Genomic DNA, 21500 nt, shown 5'->3' with positions numbered 1-21500 from the left:
GCAAAAACAAATGAAATAGTCAAGTAGTAATTGAGGCTGTGGCGGCGCAGGGGCCCAAGGTAGTGACAGTGACTGTAACGCGACGTTTATTAATATTTTTATTTCTTCACTCTGGCACCAAAGCAAAAAGCCCGGCGTTAAGTTCCGCCACTGCCTCGGAATACAGAGTGAAGCTGAAAAAAGGAGTACATATTGTTGATTAACGATGAACAAAAATACAATTAATCAATCAGTTCTGTTTATTTTCAAGAATAACTACACAATTTAAGTTCTTGAAGCAAATCGAATACAGTTTCCACCAATCTGTATTTCATATTGAAGGTGGTGCGTCTCGCGTCCACTGAGCCATAGGACATGTTTAGAGTAAACAGATCTGGGTAAAACTGTAAAAAAATTACACAATAAAATTAAGTATACAATGAATTTAAATTCCTTATATGCCTATGCCTAATGCCTATTATTTTTATACTATTAAAAAAACCTTCCTCAGGGTCAAGCCACGATGACCACTTTGCATATGACGAATATTCGTTTGACGAACTAACGGAACTAACTAAATGACTAAACCAACGGGTATCACAGTCAGTGTGGCTAAACACTAGAAAATCTTAATTTGAACAATCTATTCATATGCCACAAAGAAGAAGAAGAAGATAAACTGAAATGAAAACGGAGAACACAATGCTTGATTCTAAGAGATCTTAGAGATTAAATAAGTAAGTTCAGCCATTCAACACGCAATGCTTCTAGAATTCGGCGGAACGAGGGGAACGGAGTGTCTTAACACTAGGTTCCCTTTGCCTACCCTGCTGTGTGCGGGATACAGCGTCAAGCTGATGTTATATTATGTTATGCAAACTACCAATAACTATACTGTTTATGGCTACCTGCAAACCAACAACGGGTTCCGTATTAAATTCTTGAGACAGCTCTATGCATTTCAGTATGGAAACTCTTTGCGGCGTGACTTGTAGAAGTTGGAATTTAGCCTGTAAATTAATATTTATTGTTTAAAATATTTTTTTAGAAGAACATAGTGATAAATTTATCTTATATCAATAGACGTGTATTCTAATCTTATGGCGCCCCAATGGAAGTGTTTAACAATTTCGAATGGGAATCGAACTCACAACGCCCGTGCTCGAAATCACACACTGTGCCGCTGATCCACGGTGGACTCTTTCGGCTCTGACATAATAATAAATATTATAGATATAATAATTTTTAAAATACCTCTCTTTTCTTATCGACCGCCTCTCGCGCCTGCATTATAATGTTTCTACTGCCCGCTGTCACGTTCCATCTAAAGTTATAGAAAACAAAACTGGTTGTCTGTAAAGTCGATTTACGGACGATAATTTAACTTCATAAGAAAACATTGAAAAAATTAATACTATTATGAATTAAATTGAATATGGTCACTGAATATGTTAAAATTATTTCTTTCCATATTTTTTTTTGTATAAAAAAATATATATACCAACGTAAAAAGCCTATAATAAATATTTATTTTACAAATTTTAGACAAGAAAACCACATAATTTTGCTTTTCCTACAACCTACCTAGATTTCACGAAAAGAAGAATATTAGGATCTAATAAATATCGACCTAATTAAAAGTTCCCGTTTTAATCAAAAAAATGAAATGGTGATTGCAACTCATGTGGTTAAAAAATACTTTTGAAAGAAGGATGAGTGGTAAGAGAGGCAGGGGAGACCTCGGTTGATCAATTTGTTATCCGTTTGTATGTCTGCTTGTCACGGCCATTTATAAAAACCTACCTGCTCCACTGGAACTGATAAGACCTAGACAGGAATGCCATAGCGTGATAGTGATGTCTTTCCATCACCCACTCTTTGGGGCAAGTTCCTTCGATGTGATTGTGGGCGTCGAAGTCCGGAAACAAATCGCAGGCTGCTTCACGCATTATCTAGTTAAAAGAAATAATCAAATGAAATCAGCTTCGCGCTGTATCCCGCACACAGCAGAGTAGGCAGAGGCAACCGTTCCCCACTTTCTGCCGAATTCTGGAAGTATTGTGTGGTGGCACAACTCAATGCGGCGCTTTGCCTCGACAACAGAGGAGAGAAATGGAAATATAAACTTAAATAAATGTTACATTTCCTCGAATGGGAATGAAACCTGTGGGTTTACAACGCGACTGTGGGTTGTTACCCATTGCATCTTTATTAAACCTTACTTGTATCATCCTCTTAACACTGTACGGCTTATCAAAATGTTCCTTGAGCGCAGGAGTCGTTGCGTTGGCTATCCACTTCAGTTTGACGACGTTACCGATACAGACCCAGGTGACGGTTACACAGACACCCGTCACAGATACTAAGACGCCTTTGCTAGGAGAATGGGGGAAGAAGAAGTTTAAAATAAATGACATATTAAGAAGACCTCAGTTGTTTTTGAGAACACACTATCGACTGGCGCTGCCTACTCGCTCGTACAAGATTTTCTCGGAAAAACGTCGACCAGTGCGGATATAAATTGGAAATGTTGTCACGCTTTGTCGTGTCACCAGTGCGAGGAAATGACAATCGTTCACTCCCCTCCAGCAGTATTCGAGCCCACAATTGTCGCAGTGACAGTCTGAGTGTTAAATTTCCAAGTATTTGTATAATATTTTTAATTTATAAAGTAAGTAAATATTTTGCAAATTACCCATTTGGATCAGGTTTCACATCCCAACCTTGGTACGGCATGTTACCGTACCGCAGTGCTGCTATTCCAATTGGCCCTTGCAAAACGTAAAATAATATTATTACTAAGGTATCACGCTGTATCCCGCATATAGCAGGATAGGCAGACGAACGTTATTGTTAAGATACTCTGTTCCTCACATACTACAAAATTTTCGATATATTGTAGCTCTCTGTCTTGCAACTAGATCAAGAATATTTAAATAATCTATTTCCTTGGATGTGAATTGAATATTTTATATATTTTTACATAACATATACAGTACTTTTGTATCTTTATAATATAACTAGCGGACGCGCGCAACTTCGCTTGCGTATTTAGGGGTGAACATGTGTTCAATGAAATATTTTTAAGTCTATCTCACCCCTTTAGGGTTCAAATTTTTCAAAATCCCTTCTTAGTGGATGTCCAGATTACGAAAGTAAACATCTGTCCAAATGTCACGTTCCTACGCACAGCGGTTACTACTGTGCGTGCGTCTTACCTCAGTCAGTGAGGACAAGTCCTTTTATATATATAGATTATGTTTCTCAAACTTTTAACAACTTCATTTTGAATTTCAATCCTGAATATGCATACATTTGTATTGTAGTATGTTTAAACAGAATACAATAGTGTATTTGTTAGTAGTAAGCCACTTTTACCTATTTAATTGATCGTCCTTATCGGATTCGTAAAGCGTATAGCTAAAACTCACAAAGCACACCAGTCCGGAATTGAACCGTCAACTTATCTTCGTTGAATTTGTAGTCGTTCACGTAGTTGCTGGTCCACAGCTTCCTCGACTCCTGCCACTGGAATATCACGGGCGGTTCCGTCCACATTACGTCTTGGGGGAGACTTAATGTTTAAAAGTTAGTTAATTAATTATTTAAGTGATTTATTAATTAATTTGGGAATCTGCCCACATTTTACATATATCAATAAATACCATATTAAACTTACTCAATACAAACCAAAGCCAGCTTTTCATACTGAGCCTCCACCTTCTTGAGTTCTGCTTCAATCTCTTCAGGTGTTCTCGTCACTCCGGGGGGAGGGGGTGATGGAGCTCTATACTGCACTTGGTACGTCATTGGTTGAAGTTGTTTTGGCAATTGCACTGAAAGGGTAATTTTGAATTAGAAAAGTGATAATACTTCGGTATAGATAAATTACCCGAATTAGAATTTGAACCCATAGTCATAATTTCACACACTTGCTCTGTGCACTAGTCCTGTAGCATCTAAAAATATTTTGTACTAGAAACATCATTTTTACATCATCATCAGATATCTTATCACAATCATCGATCTGTTAAATTACAACGAAATGCTTGTACCCAGTTCCGTTAAAGTATAAAAAACCTATCGCAATAAGTATTATTCTATATGTATAGGGAGAATGAGAATTATTTGGCAGTCGCAAATTCGATTTTACTTAATAATTAGGATCACACTGTGTCATAATGTAGAACGATAGATAGGAAACAGTGTTAAAAATCTCCGTTCTCCGAGCAACGCCTAACTTTCAAGACATTTCTTGTTGATTCGTGAAATCCAACGCCCCGCTTGTTTGTCTTGTTTGATTTTTTTTTATAAATAAAGAAAATATGCCGAATTATATATAATTAAACTAACAAATATCATATTTAAGCTGATAGTAGACATATATACATAATTAAGATAACAGCTTGAATACTGACATGTGAGGATATTAATAATTTATAGTAAAACTAATACTTCACTCTGGTTTTTCCTTGTAATATCAAATGCTGAATGGCGGAATTCAACAAAAACAGACTTTTACACACAATTGAAACGTCGAATTGATCCTATCAGAAGGAAATTCTGGTGAGAACAGCTGGCAACACTGAACACTTACTTTTTTAAAATATAAAATTTACAATTTTAGTACCCGACTGCGGCGAAGTCCATAGTGTTATGTTTTTAACACGTACGTATGTATTTCCGTTTCTTCGATGTATGTAATTACCTGCTTAATTTAAAATGCTACGTCACTTAAAACATTTATTTACTATTCAATAATACTCAAATCATATTCAAAACAGATATACTCGTATTCGATATATTAGATAAGATATCACCTATCTCTCGATAGTCTATTGCAAATTGGTCATTTTCCGGAACACTCGATGCGCACAAACGTGTTTTTTTTTTCATGAATTTATACAAAAACACGTAAAAAATAAGTGTAACATGGTAAAAATGTGTTAATTTACATTAAGTGATGTGTGTTTCGTGTAAAAATGTGTTTCGTGTAAAAATGTGTTTCGTGTTTGATTAACATTGTATAATTATTGGATGGATGGATTGGACCTTAAAATGATTTTTAGTACTGTGTAAGTAGACGGTTTCTGCTATTATGTTTCTTTAACAGATGCCAAGAAAAGGATTTTTCACTATTCATTAAAATAAAATAAGGCTCGGTTGAAGTGGTAGTACACAATGCTAGGAGAACCGATGGCGACCTTTGGGGCGAAAAGGTATTCCAGTAGCGGCTGCGAACCAGCCTTTCACCAAGTGGACCCACGATATGGTTAAGGTCGCAGGAAGACAGTGCAGAACAGTGCGATCGTCATGGAGATTCTTAGGGAGGCTGATACGATGGTGATGATTTTCTACATTAGGGTACTCCATTGAAATTGGTTTAGTAGTTTTTTTCTGCAGGAGACATACCTACACCTCGATAACATAGATCCCTAGATAGGTGACAAATATTGGAAGTCGGTAAATCATTTTTTTATTTAATTTTTATGAAAGAAGATAAAAAAATACCGAGAATTCGGTTCATATCTTGCTAAACCGTACAATAGTTCGAACGTGTATTCTAAAAAGATTTTAATATGTTGAATACCACCATGATATATTTTTTAACTAGTGTTCCGGTCGCGGATTTGTCCGCTTAGCCTGCAATGTGCGGAATACAGCAAGAAGCTAACATAAGTTAGCGTTCGCCTGCATTGTCCGAACTCTTCTCAATGTCGCAATTCAAACGGCATTACCTCGGATAAAATATTAAAGTAATAAATACGGCCGTTACTAGGATCTAGGACTCGTCCTAAATGCGGTTTAACGCCGTTTTATGATGTTATATATAAATTTATCTAATTTATACAATACGCTGAGATCATCATCGATGTTAGACATTATCAGCGCTTTGATGGCATTATTATGAAAATAAAAATTAATGGAAGATAATATTTTTGTCCTCACTTATATATGTATATTCTGAATACAGAAAGCTAGACTAATTTTAAATGAAATTATTTAACCGGATTAATTGCGTATATTTGGATATCAAAGAACTTATTAAGTTTGACTAGGTAAAGATTTCACGCTGTGTTCTCGTATATAACAGGGTAGGAGTAGGGTATATAGTGGTTAAGTCGTCGTCATTGGTTCTGCTACGAAGAGACGGTAACAAACTCAACTTTGATTCTAGGACAGAGCAGACAGAGAGCACCTGTCTATTTTAGGACCAATCTTGAATGCAATGTGTAATACAATGATATGAACATAGTTCATTCAGTGGAATGATATATTCTCTCATTCCTTCGAGTGGTAATCAAACTGATTCAAAACCCTCAGACATGGTCCCATTTAACAAATATAAATATTATATCTATTTTTCATTTATTATTTTAATATATAATTTTAATATATTTCCAGATTCTGCTTATCTGTTCTATTCGCATCTACAGCAGAGGGCAGAGAGTATGGAGGGGGTTATGGAGGTGGAAATCATTCAATAGATAATTATAGGAACAAGAGATGTCTCACAGGTTATATGACAGACTTGCAAAATTGGGTCGATGAATATGGCTGCCTTAGGGATACTAGAGGTAAGAAAACATTGTTTTCGGTATAACATAAATTTCGGGGTAAATAGGTAAAATTTTGTGTAATAATATGACATGACAGTGAGTTGTGCCACTAAGTATGCAATATATCGAAGTGGGGCGGAAAGCGGAGAACGGAGCTCCTTCATGGAATCAACCGTAAAGGCGTTTGTTATCCTGCAATGAAATATTGTATAATTTCACTTCCTCGCTATATTAACAAGAAAATGCACGGGATTGAGCTCCAACACTCAATACGTGATGTCTCCAGAATTTGGAGGCAAGTGGGGTAAGGTAGTGTCGTAATGGTAAAAAAGTGTCTTAACACTAGAATCCCAGGATCCCTCTGCCTACCCTGCGTTGTGTGATATACAGTGTGAAAAAAAAGTATCCTTTAATACAATTAGAAAATCAAATAAAAAAAATCAAACTTTCCATATACTTTTCAGAAATCAATATATCGAGTTTAGTTGTATCCCAAAGAAACAATCCTGTGAGGCAGTTAGAGCAACAAATTAACAGATTCAAAGGTTCTAGAGTACGAACAATCAAATACCTAAGCATGGCCAACTGTAGACTAACGAGAGTGCCTTCTGTAAGTAGAGCTTTTTTTCTTCTTTGAGGTATTCGATTTTTTTATCTTTATGCTTACTTAAATTAAAATCGGTCAACTGAAGTAGACTTAAGTCCCTATACATCAAGAAAACGTTAGATTTTTCTGTCAAGTTTATTAATCATATTATAGACGCTGTAGCTCCTCTTACCTCGTGACTATATTTTATATTTATATAGCCTATAGAGACGTGTTTCGTGACCTAATGAAATTTAGTAAACTCATACCTATATTTAAATTGTGCAGTACATCTGATCCTAAAAAAATTCAACCCGTACCTACACTGCCCTTATTAAGTAAAAAGAAAATACGCATGTCCCTGCTAACACCTACATTAACACTGTACTTACAGATATTTAACTTGTCAGTCAAGTCTGGTGAAAGGTTGGAAGAAACCTTGGAGTACATCACGTTCTATGGCAACAACTTCGGCATGATCTACGTCGATGATGACATGTACGATGTTAGTATGAACGCTACTAACAATAATGAAATAAGTGTAGATGAGCAATATATGCGGAAACGTAAGTTTTTAATAAATTATAGATATATAATTATAGATAAAGCGCTTTGGAAGCCAAAGTGTGGCGAGTCTAAAAAGTTGGAAAGTAGAGGACAGAGCATTTTAACATTAGGTCTTATTTACCCTGGTTCACTCAGACAGATCGGTCAATTTATACTTCTTTACTAATATTACAAAGCAGAAGAGTTTGTTTAGTTGAACGCGCTAATCTTAGGGACTACTACTTTTTCTTTTCAGAATTAACGATGTGGTCCGTTGGATTTCACGGCTTTGTATTTCAAAACCTAAAAGAATTAGATCTTCGGTCGTGTGCTATACAGGCGTTGGGTAATCATTCTTTTCAAAGAATGCCTGCGCTACAACATCTTTATTTGGGAGAAAACATAATACATTATATAGAGGCAAACACTTTTAATTTTTTAACAGCATTGAAACATCTGGACCTGAGTAGAAACCACGCTCGTGATGCTGACGACATCCCAAAAGATATTCACATTGATAAAATGGATCTTTTCAAAGATATTAATTTACAATCATTAGATTTATCATTTACTCATGTGGGTTCACGTAATATTCACATGATAAAAAGTGTAGAACACAGTATTGTTAGAATGTCTCTGTGTTATACAGGTTTGATAAAAATAAGAGAAGATAACATCGTTTTCAGGAAAATAAAATATTTGGATGTCTCTGGCAGCATAGACATATTGTATTCAACCAATTTTTTGAGAAGTTTAAGGGACACTCTTGAAATTTTATATGCTGAGGAAGTAGCTTTGAAGAATATGGATGGTTTCCAGGGTTTTTCAAAACTGGAGGTGCTTCAATTGACTGGCAATGAAATAACAGAGATATCTAGTGCTGTCGCATCATCATTGAGCAATTTACAAATTTTAGATCTAGATAATAACAAAATGTCAAGGTGGTTTAACAATATATTTTCTTCAATGAAAAATTTAAAACTGCTATCTTTGAGAAACAATAATATAAACGTAATAACGAGAGATATGTACTACGATATAGAGGATTTGATGTATATTGGTTTGTCTGGCAACTTGTTTGTGTGTAATTGTTTCGTTAGAGAAATTTTCGAAGTTGGCTTGAGAAGTGAAACGCTTAAAAATGAGCGTTTCATATCAAGTATTAGCAGAAATACAGATAGTTTCACGAATTTTCACACCGGATTCTCCGATTTCAACAAACTTATAAGTAAAAGGAGTAATATAACAAATTTTTGTGATAAGGAAAGTAATTGCAAAATTTTATCAGCTTCTAAGCTTGCTGGTTACTATCTTTTCTTTGATTTCAATGAATACTTGGATAAATACCAATGTCTTTCAATCAATAATGGTAAGACGTCAGAAATTATGAAATTGCCCAGCTGTTCGCAAAATTCGAGAGACTTCGATATGCCGGAGAAAATAAGGGGAGGGTGGAACAAATTACTTTTACTATTATTAATGGTTTTTCTGCTACCGCTGTTGTATTTGGTTTATATATTTAGGAAAAATTTTAGATATTTCTTGATAACAATGAAGAATTCAGCTACACTGAGCTTAATTAGCAAACATACTGCACCTACTGGTAAGGAATACAGTTATATAGTTTACTAAAGTTATAATAAAATATTTTTTGTTATATTCTTGCAAAATAATTAAAGCTAAAAATGTGAAGTTTGATGAATTGTTAGATAAAGAACGTTATGAAAGTTATTAATGACAATTACTCTAACATGATTGGTTAACAGGCACACAAATTTTGAAAAGTATAGGTGATATAATATATTTTTATTTTAGTTTTAAGAAGACACTCCGTTCTTCACATTCCGTATAGTTTTCGAAATATTGCGTGTTGAGTATTGGCACTCAGATCTGCACCACCAGACCAGAGCGAATAAAATAGAAAATAGCTCATTCATCCAAATAGATATCGGATTCACAAATTTTGCTCTTTTGTCAGACCATCTTTCCCCTCATCTTTCTATATTTCAATATATTTTTCAGAAGGTGCAATTTTCAATTACGACGTGTTCGTATCGTATTGCAATGAGGATAGAGCTTGGGTTTTGGACCAGCTCCTACCTCATGTGGAAAAAGACTGTAATATCAGCGTGTGCCTTCATGAGAGAGATTTTCAGGTACTTTTTTTTTTAAATAAGGAGGAGTGGAACGCACAGTAAAACTTTTAGGACATTGATAAAAAGAAAATAGATACTCATGTATTTGCTATTAAAATATAAGTATATTATCACAAAATGAAGCAAAATATTGGTAAGACAGTCAGAGGGAGACTTCGGTTGACCTTGGAGATGAATTCTCCAAAGTCAAAATGTTTAAAAGCTTGAAGAAGAAAAAAATATTAAAATTGAATTTATATACTTGTGTGAAGTCAAGAATATTAAAAGTATTGTCGTATGAACTAACAAACAAAAGAAAATTTTAAGATGATTACATTCTTTTTCAATCTTATTAAAGAAGTTGGTAACTTCGTTGATTTCTTAATGAGGATGCTTAGCCATTTTCGCTAATTTTTAATAATATTTTTTCAGGTGGGACTATCAATATTAGAAAACATAGTATCTTGCATGGACAGATCTCGCTCAATTATGCTTATAATTTCCAAAAGATTTCTACTGAGCCAATGGTGCCAGTTCGAGATGCACCTCGCACAACATAGGCAAGTATATTTGCTATATACCTAATATGTTTAGAGTTAGAGACGTGTCTGTGTCTGAAACGTGATGGTTGTCGTTAAAATTCTTACTTGTTCCTAAATAAATTATTGTCGTTTACCCGCTCTGTTAAGGCGGCGTTAAGTTCCGTCACTCAACATGCAATGTCTCAAGACCTGCTGTGTGCGGGATACAGCGAGCAGCTGATTTATTTATTTATTTTTACTTCAGGCTTTTAGAAACACGTCGAGAAGACCTCATTCTAATCCTTCTGGAAGAAATACCAAGACGTTTGCGTCCAAACACCTTACATTATCTAATGCTAACAAAAACCTACATAGTATGGCCTAAAGAAGAATCTGAAAAGGATTTATTCTGGAGAAGAATGAAGAAGAGTCTTGTCACACAAGTTTCGAAATATCAAGAGAACGTGTCTTTGGCCTGATCGAATATTTTATCTTATTAGATATTGGTTGTTTGGTGCCGTGATTTATTTGTTCTTTTTGATACCATACAGAAGACGCACTCACAGTTTGTAAACAGTCTTTTCATGTATCTTGACATAGTTGACATTTGCAATTACGTCATTGTTGTACCAAGTGAACGATATTATTTTGATGTACTTCAGGGCGCTTCTACGCAATATGGGACGTAATTTAATGTTGTAACTGTACGGGCAGCGTACGATGTGTGTGTACGTACGATGGTCATGGGTTCGATTTACTCGAAGGAATTAATCATTTCCAGATCCCTGCTCTGGCAGACAAAGCTAAGGCTATGATGGTAAAGCTGCAAATAGAAAAAAATATATAAGAAAATATAGAAAAAGACATGCCGAGGGTGGATCTTATGTGATGGAAAAAATTTGACCATATTCATTATATATCTATATATGAAACTGTGTAATGTTATATAAAAAAACCTAACGTATAAATGTATATTAAAAGAATAAAGAAGAAAGACAATGACGGGAGAAGAACAATGAAAAATAACGTATTTTTATTGTAAATTAAATTATTTTTAAATATGAAATAAAAATATAGTGTCACTAAATTAAATCAGTGTAATTAGAATAACAACAGTCTAAAAATAAAAAAAACACAAGCAGCTTCCCGCTTTTTTCCACACTCCAAGCTCTCTACCAGAGCAAAGAAATGAAAATGAATTAAATCTTTCATTTTCGAAAGAAAGTGAGGAACGGAAGTGTCTTAATAGGAACTGAGGGTCTCAGAACATTAGGTTCTGTTGTCATGCTTTCAGCTCAGGAGAGGGTTCATTCCATCAGAACAGCCTATATATACAATACAAATATAATGCATATATTATATACTTTTTATTCATCATATTTTAAACCTATACATTTGTGGTGATAACTAGACAATATATATATTTTTGTACATATTTGGATATTTTTCTTTTATTTACTTTTTCTGGTTCACGCCTTATCACGCATAACGGGTAGGCAGAGGCAACGACGACCGCCATCGTTAACAGTGTTAATATATGAATTCTCGCAATTTAGTGACCACAGAGTTACGCCCACGGGGCCCAATTCCCATTCCGGACAGTTTTTTTTTTTCAAAAAAAAAACAGACTTTAGTAGACCTTTTTTTTCCAGACTTTACGCTGAATTATTGAGGTATTGTGTGCTAAGTAATAGAACTCAATACGACGCTTTGACTCGTTACCAGAAAAAAAGAAAATATGAAATAATTCTCTTTTCTCGAGTGGGAAGCGCACCTGCTACCTTCTCATTAACAGTCGCAATTTTGTACCTCAGAGTCACGACTACCTCATATTATTATACATTTATATTACTTAAAATTAAACATTGTAAACCATTACAGACTCACGCGTAGTTAAAGTAACCTCTCCGCCGATCCTTTTAGGCTGTGGCGGTGTCATCAGCAAGTCCAAATTTAGTACTCCGCTACAAATCCTGAAAAATTGTGGAATGTCGAAATCAGAATACTTTAGTTCAAAGTTATTCTTCTTCTAAAACTACTTCTACTTCTTACTTGGGATCTTTTTCTATTATCCTTTATTTTTTTAAAAGGAGACCACCGCTACAATTTTCGTTGTCAAATTGGTTGTAGTAGTAAATTATTTATTTTTAGAAAATTGGGAATTGAGGCCATTGTGGCGCATTGAAACAGTATTTTACTAAACACATAACAGGTGTGAGTTCAGAACCACATTCGGGGAAAGCAATCGCTGTAATAGATCATTTTGAAAAAGTTGAAATAAGGTGTGTTAGTGATGTTTAATTTAAATGTATTAAAAAATACTAGGTTCACAGCTTACTCTGTTATAAGCGAAGTTAAAGCTATTTAAGAAAATATTAAAATATTACCTATATTTCCTAAGGTTGACTTCCCCAGTCCTAGTGCGAATCATACAGCTCTTCAAATATTTGGCGAACGCTACCTCTAAAAAGATGAATAGAAAATAAATTTAAGGATGCTGTTGATGCTGATGCTTCTTTTATAAAAAGAAGATAAACAAGGAGGATAGATAGGACCAACACCTGTCCTTATTCCTCAACCTCATCAAAGATAATGGTAAATATTGGGGAGTTACTATTACCTTTGGACCATTCTGAAGCTATTAATTATTATGTGTCAAAACTTAATACAACAAATCGATCGATATTGGAATCCAGGTAAGTTACCACAATCCAGATACCGTAAAACCTTAATTAGTTATATCTTCAATGTAATCTTACCATTTTGTTCGCCAATAAACGTTCTAGGATCCGGTAAGAAAGGCGGCTCCGCCATGTTGAGATTGTCTAATTCTTCTTTCTCTTTTTCATTTTTGGTGTATCTAGTATTTAAAGAAATTAGATTTTTTTTTTATGCATATAACATTTTCTTGGTTAACTGTTTTAGTTAGCCCATAATTAGATATATATACAAATTCCATTTGGCAAAATCAATACTTAATATCATACAGATAAAGAGTTTGCTCTTATGAACGTGGGAACCCATAACTATTGCGTCACACATGCTTGGGCCACTGCACCATGACGGACTATATTATTGATTCTTAAATTAACACACAGTAATAGTTGGCCATATGGAGACACGGAATGCGGAAATTGTGAGTTTTAACAACTTACGGATTAGTCTTCAAAAAGAGTTCCACTTCTTTTATTTTGGCACCGATCTCTTTATAGAATTTGTTTCTTATATCATCTTGTTCCTTCTTCAGTTTGTACGTCTCTATATACTCGTTGATGTTGAAGACGAATAAATCTGTAAAGAAAAAAAATAGTTTTTTAGCTTCACACAAGACAGCGTCAGACGACAAACGAAGACAAGAGAAGACAGTATCAGAAGGTTCCATCTGCATATTCTGCTATATAGCAGGACACGCAGCGGGAACCTAGTTAAAATACTTCGTTGTAGTCATTTCCTTGTGGACCAGTTGAACTGAACACCACAAAAATTTTAATATAGTAAGTTTCGTTATGGCTTTTTTTGAAAATTCTACTTCAACTATTTTTTATAAATATTTAATAAAAATAATTTAAGGGATAACTTCCTCGGGTCAGATGCTGTTCCACTGCACCACGACAGCCACTAGAAGATCATAACTGACTAGAACATACAACACAATATTCGGTGACATTCCAATTCAAAAATAGATGGGGAACAGAGTGTCAGAGAGAGAGAGATTAAGTTATCTCTGCCTACCCTGCTGTGTGCGAGGTACAGCGTGAAGTTGCTTTAAAACTAGATAAGTATACATTTTAACTAAACATAGGTATATATTATTGACATACATATATATATATCTTAATCAAAACAATTAAATCTAATCAACATCCTACCTTCATATCGATTAGGCATATCGGCGTTTAAAGCGAAACTTTTGGAACTTTCGCTGAGCAAATCTATCATGGAGCGTGCTGCGCGCACGCACACGCAGGAGCCGTCGATGATTGTTGGCAATTTAACTGTCACTTTCATAGACGGAAATTCGAGTTCTACGGGTTCTCTAAAATTAAAATAGATAAGATAAGACAAAAAAAGGTTTTATAGTAATTAGAATTAGAGGAGACAAAGCGCGGCGTTGAGTTCCGCCACTCAACACGTAATGCCTCTAAAATTTGGCTGAAATGGGTAATGGAGTGACTTATCGCTATGTTCCCTCTAGTCACCGTGATGTGTGCAGTGTGAAGCGTGACGCTAAACAATGATTAGATTTTCATTACTTAACTACAGGTGGTCGAGTTCAGTTCTTCTACTCAACATGTAATATCCAAAAAAAATCATAAGTTGACCTAAAGGTCTCATACCTTTCTGGTTCAACTGGCTTAGGCTTCCTCGTCGGCAGAGGCACAGCCACCCATAGATTTAATCGCAACCCTTTAAACTCTCTTTGGTACGTTGCCAATTTTATGGAATCCCATTTGAGACAATTCTCTAAGTCACGTAGAAGCGTGAAGGAAGCACATTGGATTGCATTCGACAGTTGTTCACGCAATGCTAAGCGCACCTGGAGTAAATAGATAAAGTTATAGAATAAGTAGATTGAGGCGATGAGTGTTGAATGGCAGAATTTAATGCCACGCTTTGCCTCGTCACCAGAGTGAGGAAATGAGAATAAGTCATTCCCCCCTTCCCCCAATTGTGATGTGTAGGTTGCAACTGTGCCGCTGTATCACAACGACCTCAAACGTCAAAGTTGTTTTCTTTTTTTTTTTAATTTTAGCTTCACGCTGTATTTATCTATATAGAGGAAACTTGGGAACCTAGCCCCAGGAAAAACCCTAAAGAAAATAGTATGGGGTAATTTGTTACTGCATTCTCAATTTCTACCACATAAGTTGGTGTGTGAGGACTAACCTCGTTATAGCTTCTGCCTTGACTTTCGGTATACTGTCTTGAATCTGCAATAAATCCTTCTAGCATTTCAATCATCTGTAATATGTACAAACTCGTATGTCATTATACCTCTATACTAATATTTTGAAGCTGAAGAGTATTATTGGATATACAAAATAATCTTTGGAATTATTGGCAGGAATTGAAAAAAAAAATACCTACATATATTTTATAAATATTAAACAGTCGATTTAACATAGTATAAAGGTTATATAAAATATAATACATCGTGTGAATATAAGTTAATGGTTAGGCTATAGCACCTGGCCGGATAGAGTTATCTTGGCCATACAAGGCAAAATGTTATGTCTAGTCTAAATGAGCTAAGTAAATATAAATGTTTTTCTTAGAAACGTATTGAATTTTCTAGTATTATTAGAAGACGCGGTAACATCTAACATGATATTATCTTCTATCTTCTATCTTCTATATATATATATATAAAATCGAAAGGTTACTCATTCATCACGAAATCTCAGAAACTACATGTGCTAGGATTCTCAAATTTTGCATAGGAGTTATTTATAGGACGTAGGTGCTCCCTAAGACGGGAATTTGCAGTATTCGACTTCTAAGGGGCTTTTTTGGGGTTGAAAGTTTGTATGAAACTTCGTTACTACAAATGCTAGGAGTCTCAAATTTTGCATGGATGTCACTTATAGGACACACTCATGGAGACAAAAATTAATAATAACGTAGTTTACGCAGGCGAAGCCGCGGGCGGGCCGCTAGTATAATATAAAAATATTATTATTTATTATATTTCCGCGAAACCTGGCCAAAGCCCAAACTGAAATTCGAAACTGGCAAATAACCATCAATTAAAATAGTAATATTGACCAAATGAAAGCTTTTAGGTTTCAGTTAGATACGGCTAGTAAGGGGCAAATATTTTAGTTCCGATTTCAACCAAAATATATTAACAAGTTTTGGTTACGGTTTCTCTCGAAACTGACATCAAAACTAAAGTGTCAGTTTCGAATTCAGCTGAAAATGATATTTCTCTAGGCCACTAACCGGTAAAGCCTCATTACATCGCCTATTAAGCTCGTCGTCGTCACAAACACCACTCTCTCTCCACAAATGTATGTATGTGTTCATTTGCGTCACTACGCGGGGGTCGGGAAGTCCGTCACAGCGGAGGTATTGTTGCCACTGGAACAGATGTGTTTACATGGAACTGTCACACATATTTTTTTAAATTCTTTTTATTAGTAAATGTCCTCAGAATTCTGCGGAAACTGTGGAACAGAAGTATCTTAATGAGTCTTAAACATGAAGCTAAAAAAATTATGCCGCTATTTCTCTTAACATTAGAAAATAGAACAACAGTAGATGAAGATAAAAAAGATACCAACTTCTGCTTCGAGTTGCTTCTGTCTGCCGAATTCAAACTTTTGCCTCTCAAATTCTGAAAATAGATAAAAACTAAGTTCAGTCAATCTCGTCAATCATCGTCTTTAGTAATTTATTTCATGTGGAGTCAAAGACTTAAATCTTACTATTAAACAAAGAAACAGTTTTCGCCAAAATATCCGACCGAATATCCTGCTCCTCAGTGTCTTTTGCCATCAACTCTGCACGTTCCCGAGCCAGGGTTGCCCTCTTCTCTTTGGCTCCAGCAAGAATCGCTTGCCTGTTGAGAACAATAAAAAATGTCAAGAAATACGTGGCGTGAAAGGCCGTGATGTCGCAATGGGACTGCTATAATAACCGTAATGATTGTGAATTTCATTTCCACAAAGAAGGTAAGACAGAAAGTAAGAAAAATTATTGCGCTGAGTTTCTCCACTTAACAGACAATGTCTTGAATTTTGGTAGAGAGTAGAGAACGGGATGTCTTGACACTAGGTTCACTAAACAGGAATATACGGTATATATGGGATACAGCTACAAGCTAAAAAGAAAGGATATGTTAGTATTGAATTCCAATCTCCATGTGCCTGGATTTTGTATTTTGCTTTGCAAATTTTTATTATTATAAAAACTAATAGCCGTTTCGAAAAAAAATAAAGCAACTAACTTCTCCGCTTCCTTCTCTGCTTTCCATTCTTCTATCTTCTGCAGAAGCCATGCCTCTCTTTCTTTTTTATTCATAGTTTTCCAATTTTTTGGCTATTATTTGAAATATATTACTGACTTTTGTTATCAATTATTTAATTTCAACGTCAGTGATTTAAAACTAATACAATTATACGAGTACAAAAAAAAGCTGTTCCAATAATTGATTATGTGCTGATTCAAAAAATCATTGTTTGTTAATATTTTGTATTACCGTAGCTTGTCAGGTTATTTCACAATTTGATGAAATGTAGTAAGTAAGCACAAGTACGTATAAGCAATTTTAGTAATTTTGCACTCGGATGCTTGCGTAACTATCATTATAATATCAAGCTAAAGAATTTAATTAACTCTCATTTTCTCTCTCATTTCTCTCTCATTTTATGAAAGTAAACAAAAAAATACTTGTTGAGAGCAGGTATGTCCATAAAATAAAAAAAAAAAAAATTCACAGACCAGGGGAAATCGGATAAATTTCAATTCTTAAATTGTAAATGAAATTATTCTAATTTTGTTATCAGCATATCAAATTGAAATATTATAAATTTATATATTATAAATTTTAACAGATTTTTGATTGCTCTAATCTATATACTTTCTTGACTTTTGAATAAATTACAAACATATATTGTTTACACAAAAATAACCAGAATCACTAAAGCACACATAAATATATGGGTATTTTGGGCACACCCAAAAACAAACTTAAAAAAAATTACAACTATGATCGAACACTATATATGTACATATTATATGTATTCATAGTTACTTTATAAGAAAAAAACACTATGCGTATGTCTATAAGCTATCAAAGACAAACCTATTCTGTCAACTTAGGGGTGAAGTGTAAACATTTAAATGAGATGTTCCTCCACTGTTCCGATTATGAAAAAACTTTATCGATTATGCTAATAGCATTGACGTAACGCACACAATATGTGGTAGTGTATCACTGTTAATGCGAAGGTTGTGGGTTCAAATTCGGATGGAGACACGAAAATATTATACACATTATTATTCGTTTATTCATCTGGTTAGTGAATAATATCACTAGCATAGGTGGAGAGTAGACAACACAGTGATGCATCTCTTTATTACTGTCGTATGAGCTGATATAACTAGAGTTAACTCATTTAAGTAAAAAAATGTGTAAGATTAGAATAATATTTTATTAATTCTGAGTCGAAACTTCTCACTGTAAACGCGACTTATAGGTTGGATTTCCATTCAGGAGATTGTATTATTTTTATTTCCTCGCACTGATAAATCACGGTGTTGAGTTTCACTACTTAACTGGCAATCTTGGAAAATGAGGAAAGAGGTGTCTTAACAAAGGAATTCTTCTGATTAACATAATCTATCCGGAATATAGAATGAAGCTCAAGAAAACATTAATTTAATTAAGACAACTGTTATTTTATTAAAATATATTGATACCTTTTCAAAGGCAGGATATACTTCCTTCTCCTTTTTACCCTTCTTCCCCTTTTTGCCTTTCTTTACCGCGACTTGTTCTTCTTCCACTTTCGCCACTTGCTCCTCTACAAAATAAATTGTTTCATCAGTTATATTATTAAATACAAAAATTATACAAAAGTAAACTTATCTTAAGATGTAACTAAAAGAAATTGAAGATTTGAATATTTTTTTATTACTTCCGCAGTTTTATAGAGTTTACTCTATTTAATCAATAGGATTGTGGGTTTGATTCCCATTCAGAATATTTTATTATTTTCCTTTCCCTACTCTGATATCAAAACAAAACGCGGCGTTGAGTTCCACCACTCCACATTCAATTTCTGTAAAATGGGGGTGGGAAGTGGAGCTTACCTAAAGGAAGGGATTCTTCAGACCATTGAAACAGCTGGCTGCTGGTTTTCTTAACAACTTCTTCGACGACCTGTAATATGAAAATTATTAATAAAATTAACTTCGATTTACGATCTAGATAATTCGATTTCTACATTATCTTCATTTCCTCGCTCTGGTAATAAGACAAACCCCGGAGAGTTCCGACACGTCACGTTCCATTTTCAAATTTGGGCGTTGTATGGGGAACGGAGTGTCTCAACACTAGCACACAACCTTTCTGCTAAAGGTACACGGGATACGGCGTAAAGGTAAAAATTAAATATTTTTTTGAGATTATTGTATTATAAAGTAGTTTTTATTCGCAAACCTCTTCAGTTTTCTTTCTTCCTTTCTTCTTTTTTTGTTTTGTTTCTAGAAAAATAAAACATTAACATAAATAATAATAATATTGGTATAAGTATTGCTCGGCATGGCGTGTTGAGTGGCGGAACCAAATACCGCGCTATGCCTAATTATCAGAGCGAAGAAATGACAATATTAAATATTTGATTTCCTCGGAATCGAACCTGTCACGTTTACATTAGCACTTTAGTGCCCCTGCTCTACCTCTAGTTACCTCTAGTTCACCAAACCAAATCGAATATTAAGTAATAATGAAAATTACACCAAAAATATAATAAAGTAAGTAAAGTCAGCAACAAGAACTAGTATCAAATAAAAAAATACTCACACAGTTCTTTATGACACATATTTATATGATAATGTCGATGATAAAAACTTTTTTTTACTAACGTAGAGATTGTAAACAGATGGGTGTGGAGGAGTTGCTATGACATTATCGATGTAATTTACTCTTTGTCTATATCTATAAATTTATTTTGTGAATGACAATTGCAATTGTAAGCATTATACTTCAGTTTTCGTCCTAATATGAGGCCACAGTCGAAGGATTTTTTTGTTTAGACTGAACTTTTCGTACATGAATTAAAAAGCAAAAATATATAATTTAGATTATTTTTTTAGATACATATTTACCAATAACAGGTGGCAAGGATTCAAAAGATGCGCTGGTATAGGAAGTATCAGTGTATTGGACTTCCGGCTCCAAGTTAGTAGTGGCCACCAACTCCTCATCTTGTTGTACTGCATCTGAATGTTATTTGGAGTAACTAAATAAATGTAGGTATAGGAAAATATTTTCTATAAAGTAACAATATTAATAAAATGAAAATTATTTTTTCATCTTCACGCTTTATCCCACATAATTGAGAACCACAGGGGAGTGAGAATCTAACCAAGTGGAGTGGCGGAGCTCAACGCCGCGTTTTGCCTTGTTTCCAGAGTATCGAAATAGTTTATTTACCTGGTACCTCTGGATTTTCAACCTAAAAAAAATACTCGGATTAGTGAAAATAAATATTATTTACTAATAAAATTTTAACTGACCGCTGCCCTTACATAGGAGATATATGAGAAAATTTATTATTAGGAGCAACTATCAATGTAATGGAACCAATGATTCTTATTATATTCGCAAGTCTGTTTTTTTTTCAGCTTCACGTTGCATCCCGCATGTAGCAGGGTAGGCAGAGGGAGCCTAATGTTAAAACACTTCGCTCTCCACTTTCTGCCGAATTCTGTTAGGTGGTATAACTCAACGCCGTGCTTCGTCTTAATATAATAACAGTGCTGCCATGGAAAGTTAGGAGAGACATCTTTAATTACTATACGTTTAACACCGTATGTGACGAAATTTTCATACAAAGATGTCTTAGTTCCACCACTCAACACGCAGTCTGGGAGCGTGGGCAATGGCTTAACACTTACTTTTTTAACATTGTGTTGTTTTTTCGCCATTTTCTATACAAATAAATATAATATTATAAAATAAATGTTTACGAAATCTATTCAAATGTCAAATCAATGTTGACTTATAAATATTAAAGATTATAAAACTTTTAATGATTTTATATAAAAAAAAAGTTAGAATAATAAAAGAGGATCGTTGTGAAAAACAAGTAAAAAACCAAATAGTGAATTTGCATCTCCAACATTAAAAAAAGGAAATTTACAGTTTTTTTAGCATCATGCTGTATCCTGCATATAGACCACATGCAGGTAGACAGGGGGAACCTCGTGTTAAGTCATTCCGTTTTCCACGCAACGCCTAATATTCGAAACATCGCCACTACCAACAAGCTTTGTGAGAAGAAAATAAAGATTTATAATTATTATGTGTTGAGCCGCGAAGCTCAACGCCACGAAGACCAGAGTCAAAATAATCAATTTCCCCTCCTCAATATTATGTCTCCACTGCCTACCTCGATATATACGGGATCCAGCGTAAAGCTGAAGGAAATAAAAAAATAAGAAA

General features: G+C 34.5%; 2 protein-coding genes across 2 annotated transcripts; one reads left to right on the top strand and one right to left on the bottom strand.

Moving 5' to 3' along the window:
• Positions 1 to 221: 221 nt before the first annotated feature.
• LOC146528125 (dynein axonemal intermediate chain 7-like) lies at positions 222 to 20983 on the bottom strand. Its single transcript, XM_085204584.1, has 25 exons — positions 20954 to 20983; positions 20490 to 20511; positions 20162 to 20275; positions 19494 to 19537; positions 19145 to 19214; positions 18752 to 18855; positions 17277 to 17368; positions 16756 to 16889; positions 16612 to 16664; positions 16271 to 16408; positions 15215 to 15289; positions 14665 to 14864; positions 14197 to 14363; positions 13483 to 13618; positions 13087 to 13187; positions 12715 to 12790; positions 12215 to 12300; positions 3659 to 3815; positions 3411 to 3553; positions 2675 to 2750; positions 2202 to 2355; positions 1783 to 1931; positions 1234 to 1303; positions 888 to 989; positions 222 to 383 (listed from the first exon to the last, which is right to left on the bottom strand). Exons 1-25 carry the CDS (start codon positions 20981 to 20983, stop codon positions 246 to 248), a joined length of 2631 nt encoding a protein of 876 aa, XP_085060710.1. The 3' UTR covers positions 222 to 245.
• LOC146528126 (uncharacterized) lies at positions 4808 to 11762 on the top strand. The gene is made up of 8 exons (XM_085204106.1): positions 4808 to 5054; positions 6385 to 6557; positions 7004 to 7149; positions 7520 to 7691; positions 7928 to 9274; positions 9694 to 9827; positions 10239 to 10366; positions 10593 to 11762. The coding sequence occupies exons 1-8, from the start codon at positions 5017 to 5019 to the stop codon at positions 10804 to 10806; spliced, it is 2352 nt and encodes a 783-aa protein (XP_085060232.1). The 5' UTR covers positions 4808 to 5016; the 3' UTR covers positions 10807 to 11762.
• Positions 20984 to 21500: the final 517 nt, after the last annotated feature.

The sequence above is a fragment of the Heliconius melpomene genome, chromosome 20 (assembly GCF_056956725.1).
Source record: "Heliconius melpomene rosina isolate 202511_hmr_F chromosome 20, ASM5695672v1, whole genome shotgun sequence".
NCBI lineage: Eukaryota > Metazoa > Arthropoda > Insecta > Lepidoptera > Nymphalidae > Heliconius > Heliconius melpomene.
Note: the sequence above shows the minus strand (reverse complement) of the source record. Positions and strands in the feature narration are given on the sequence as shown.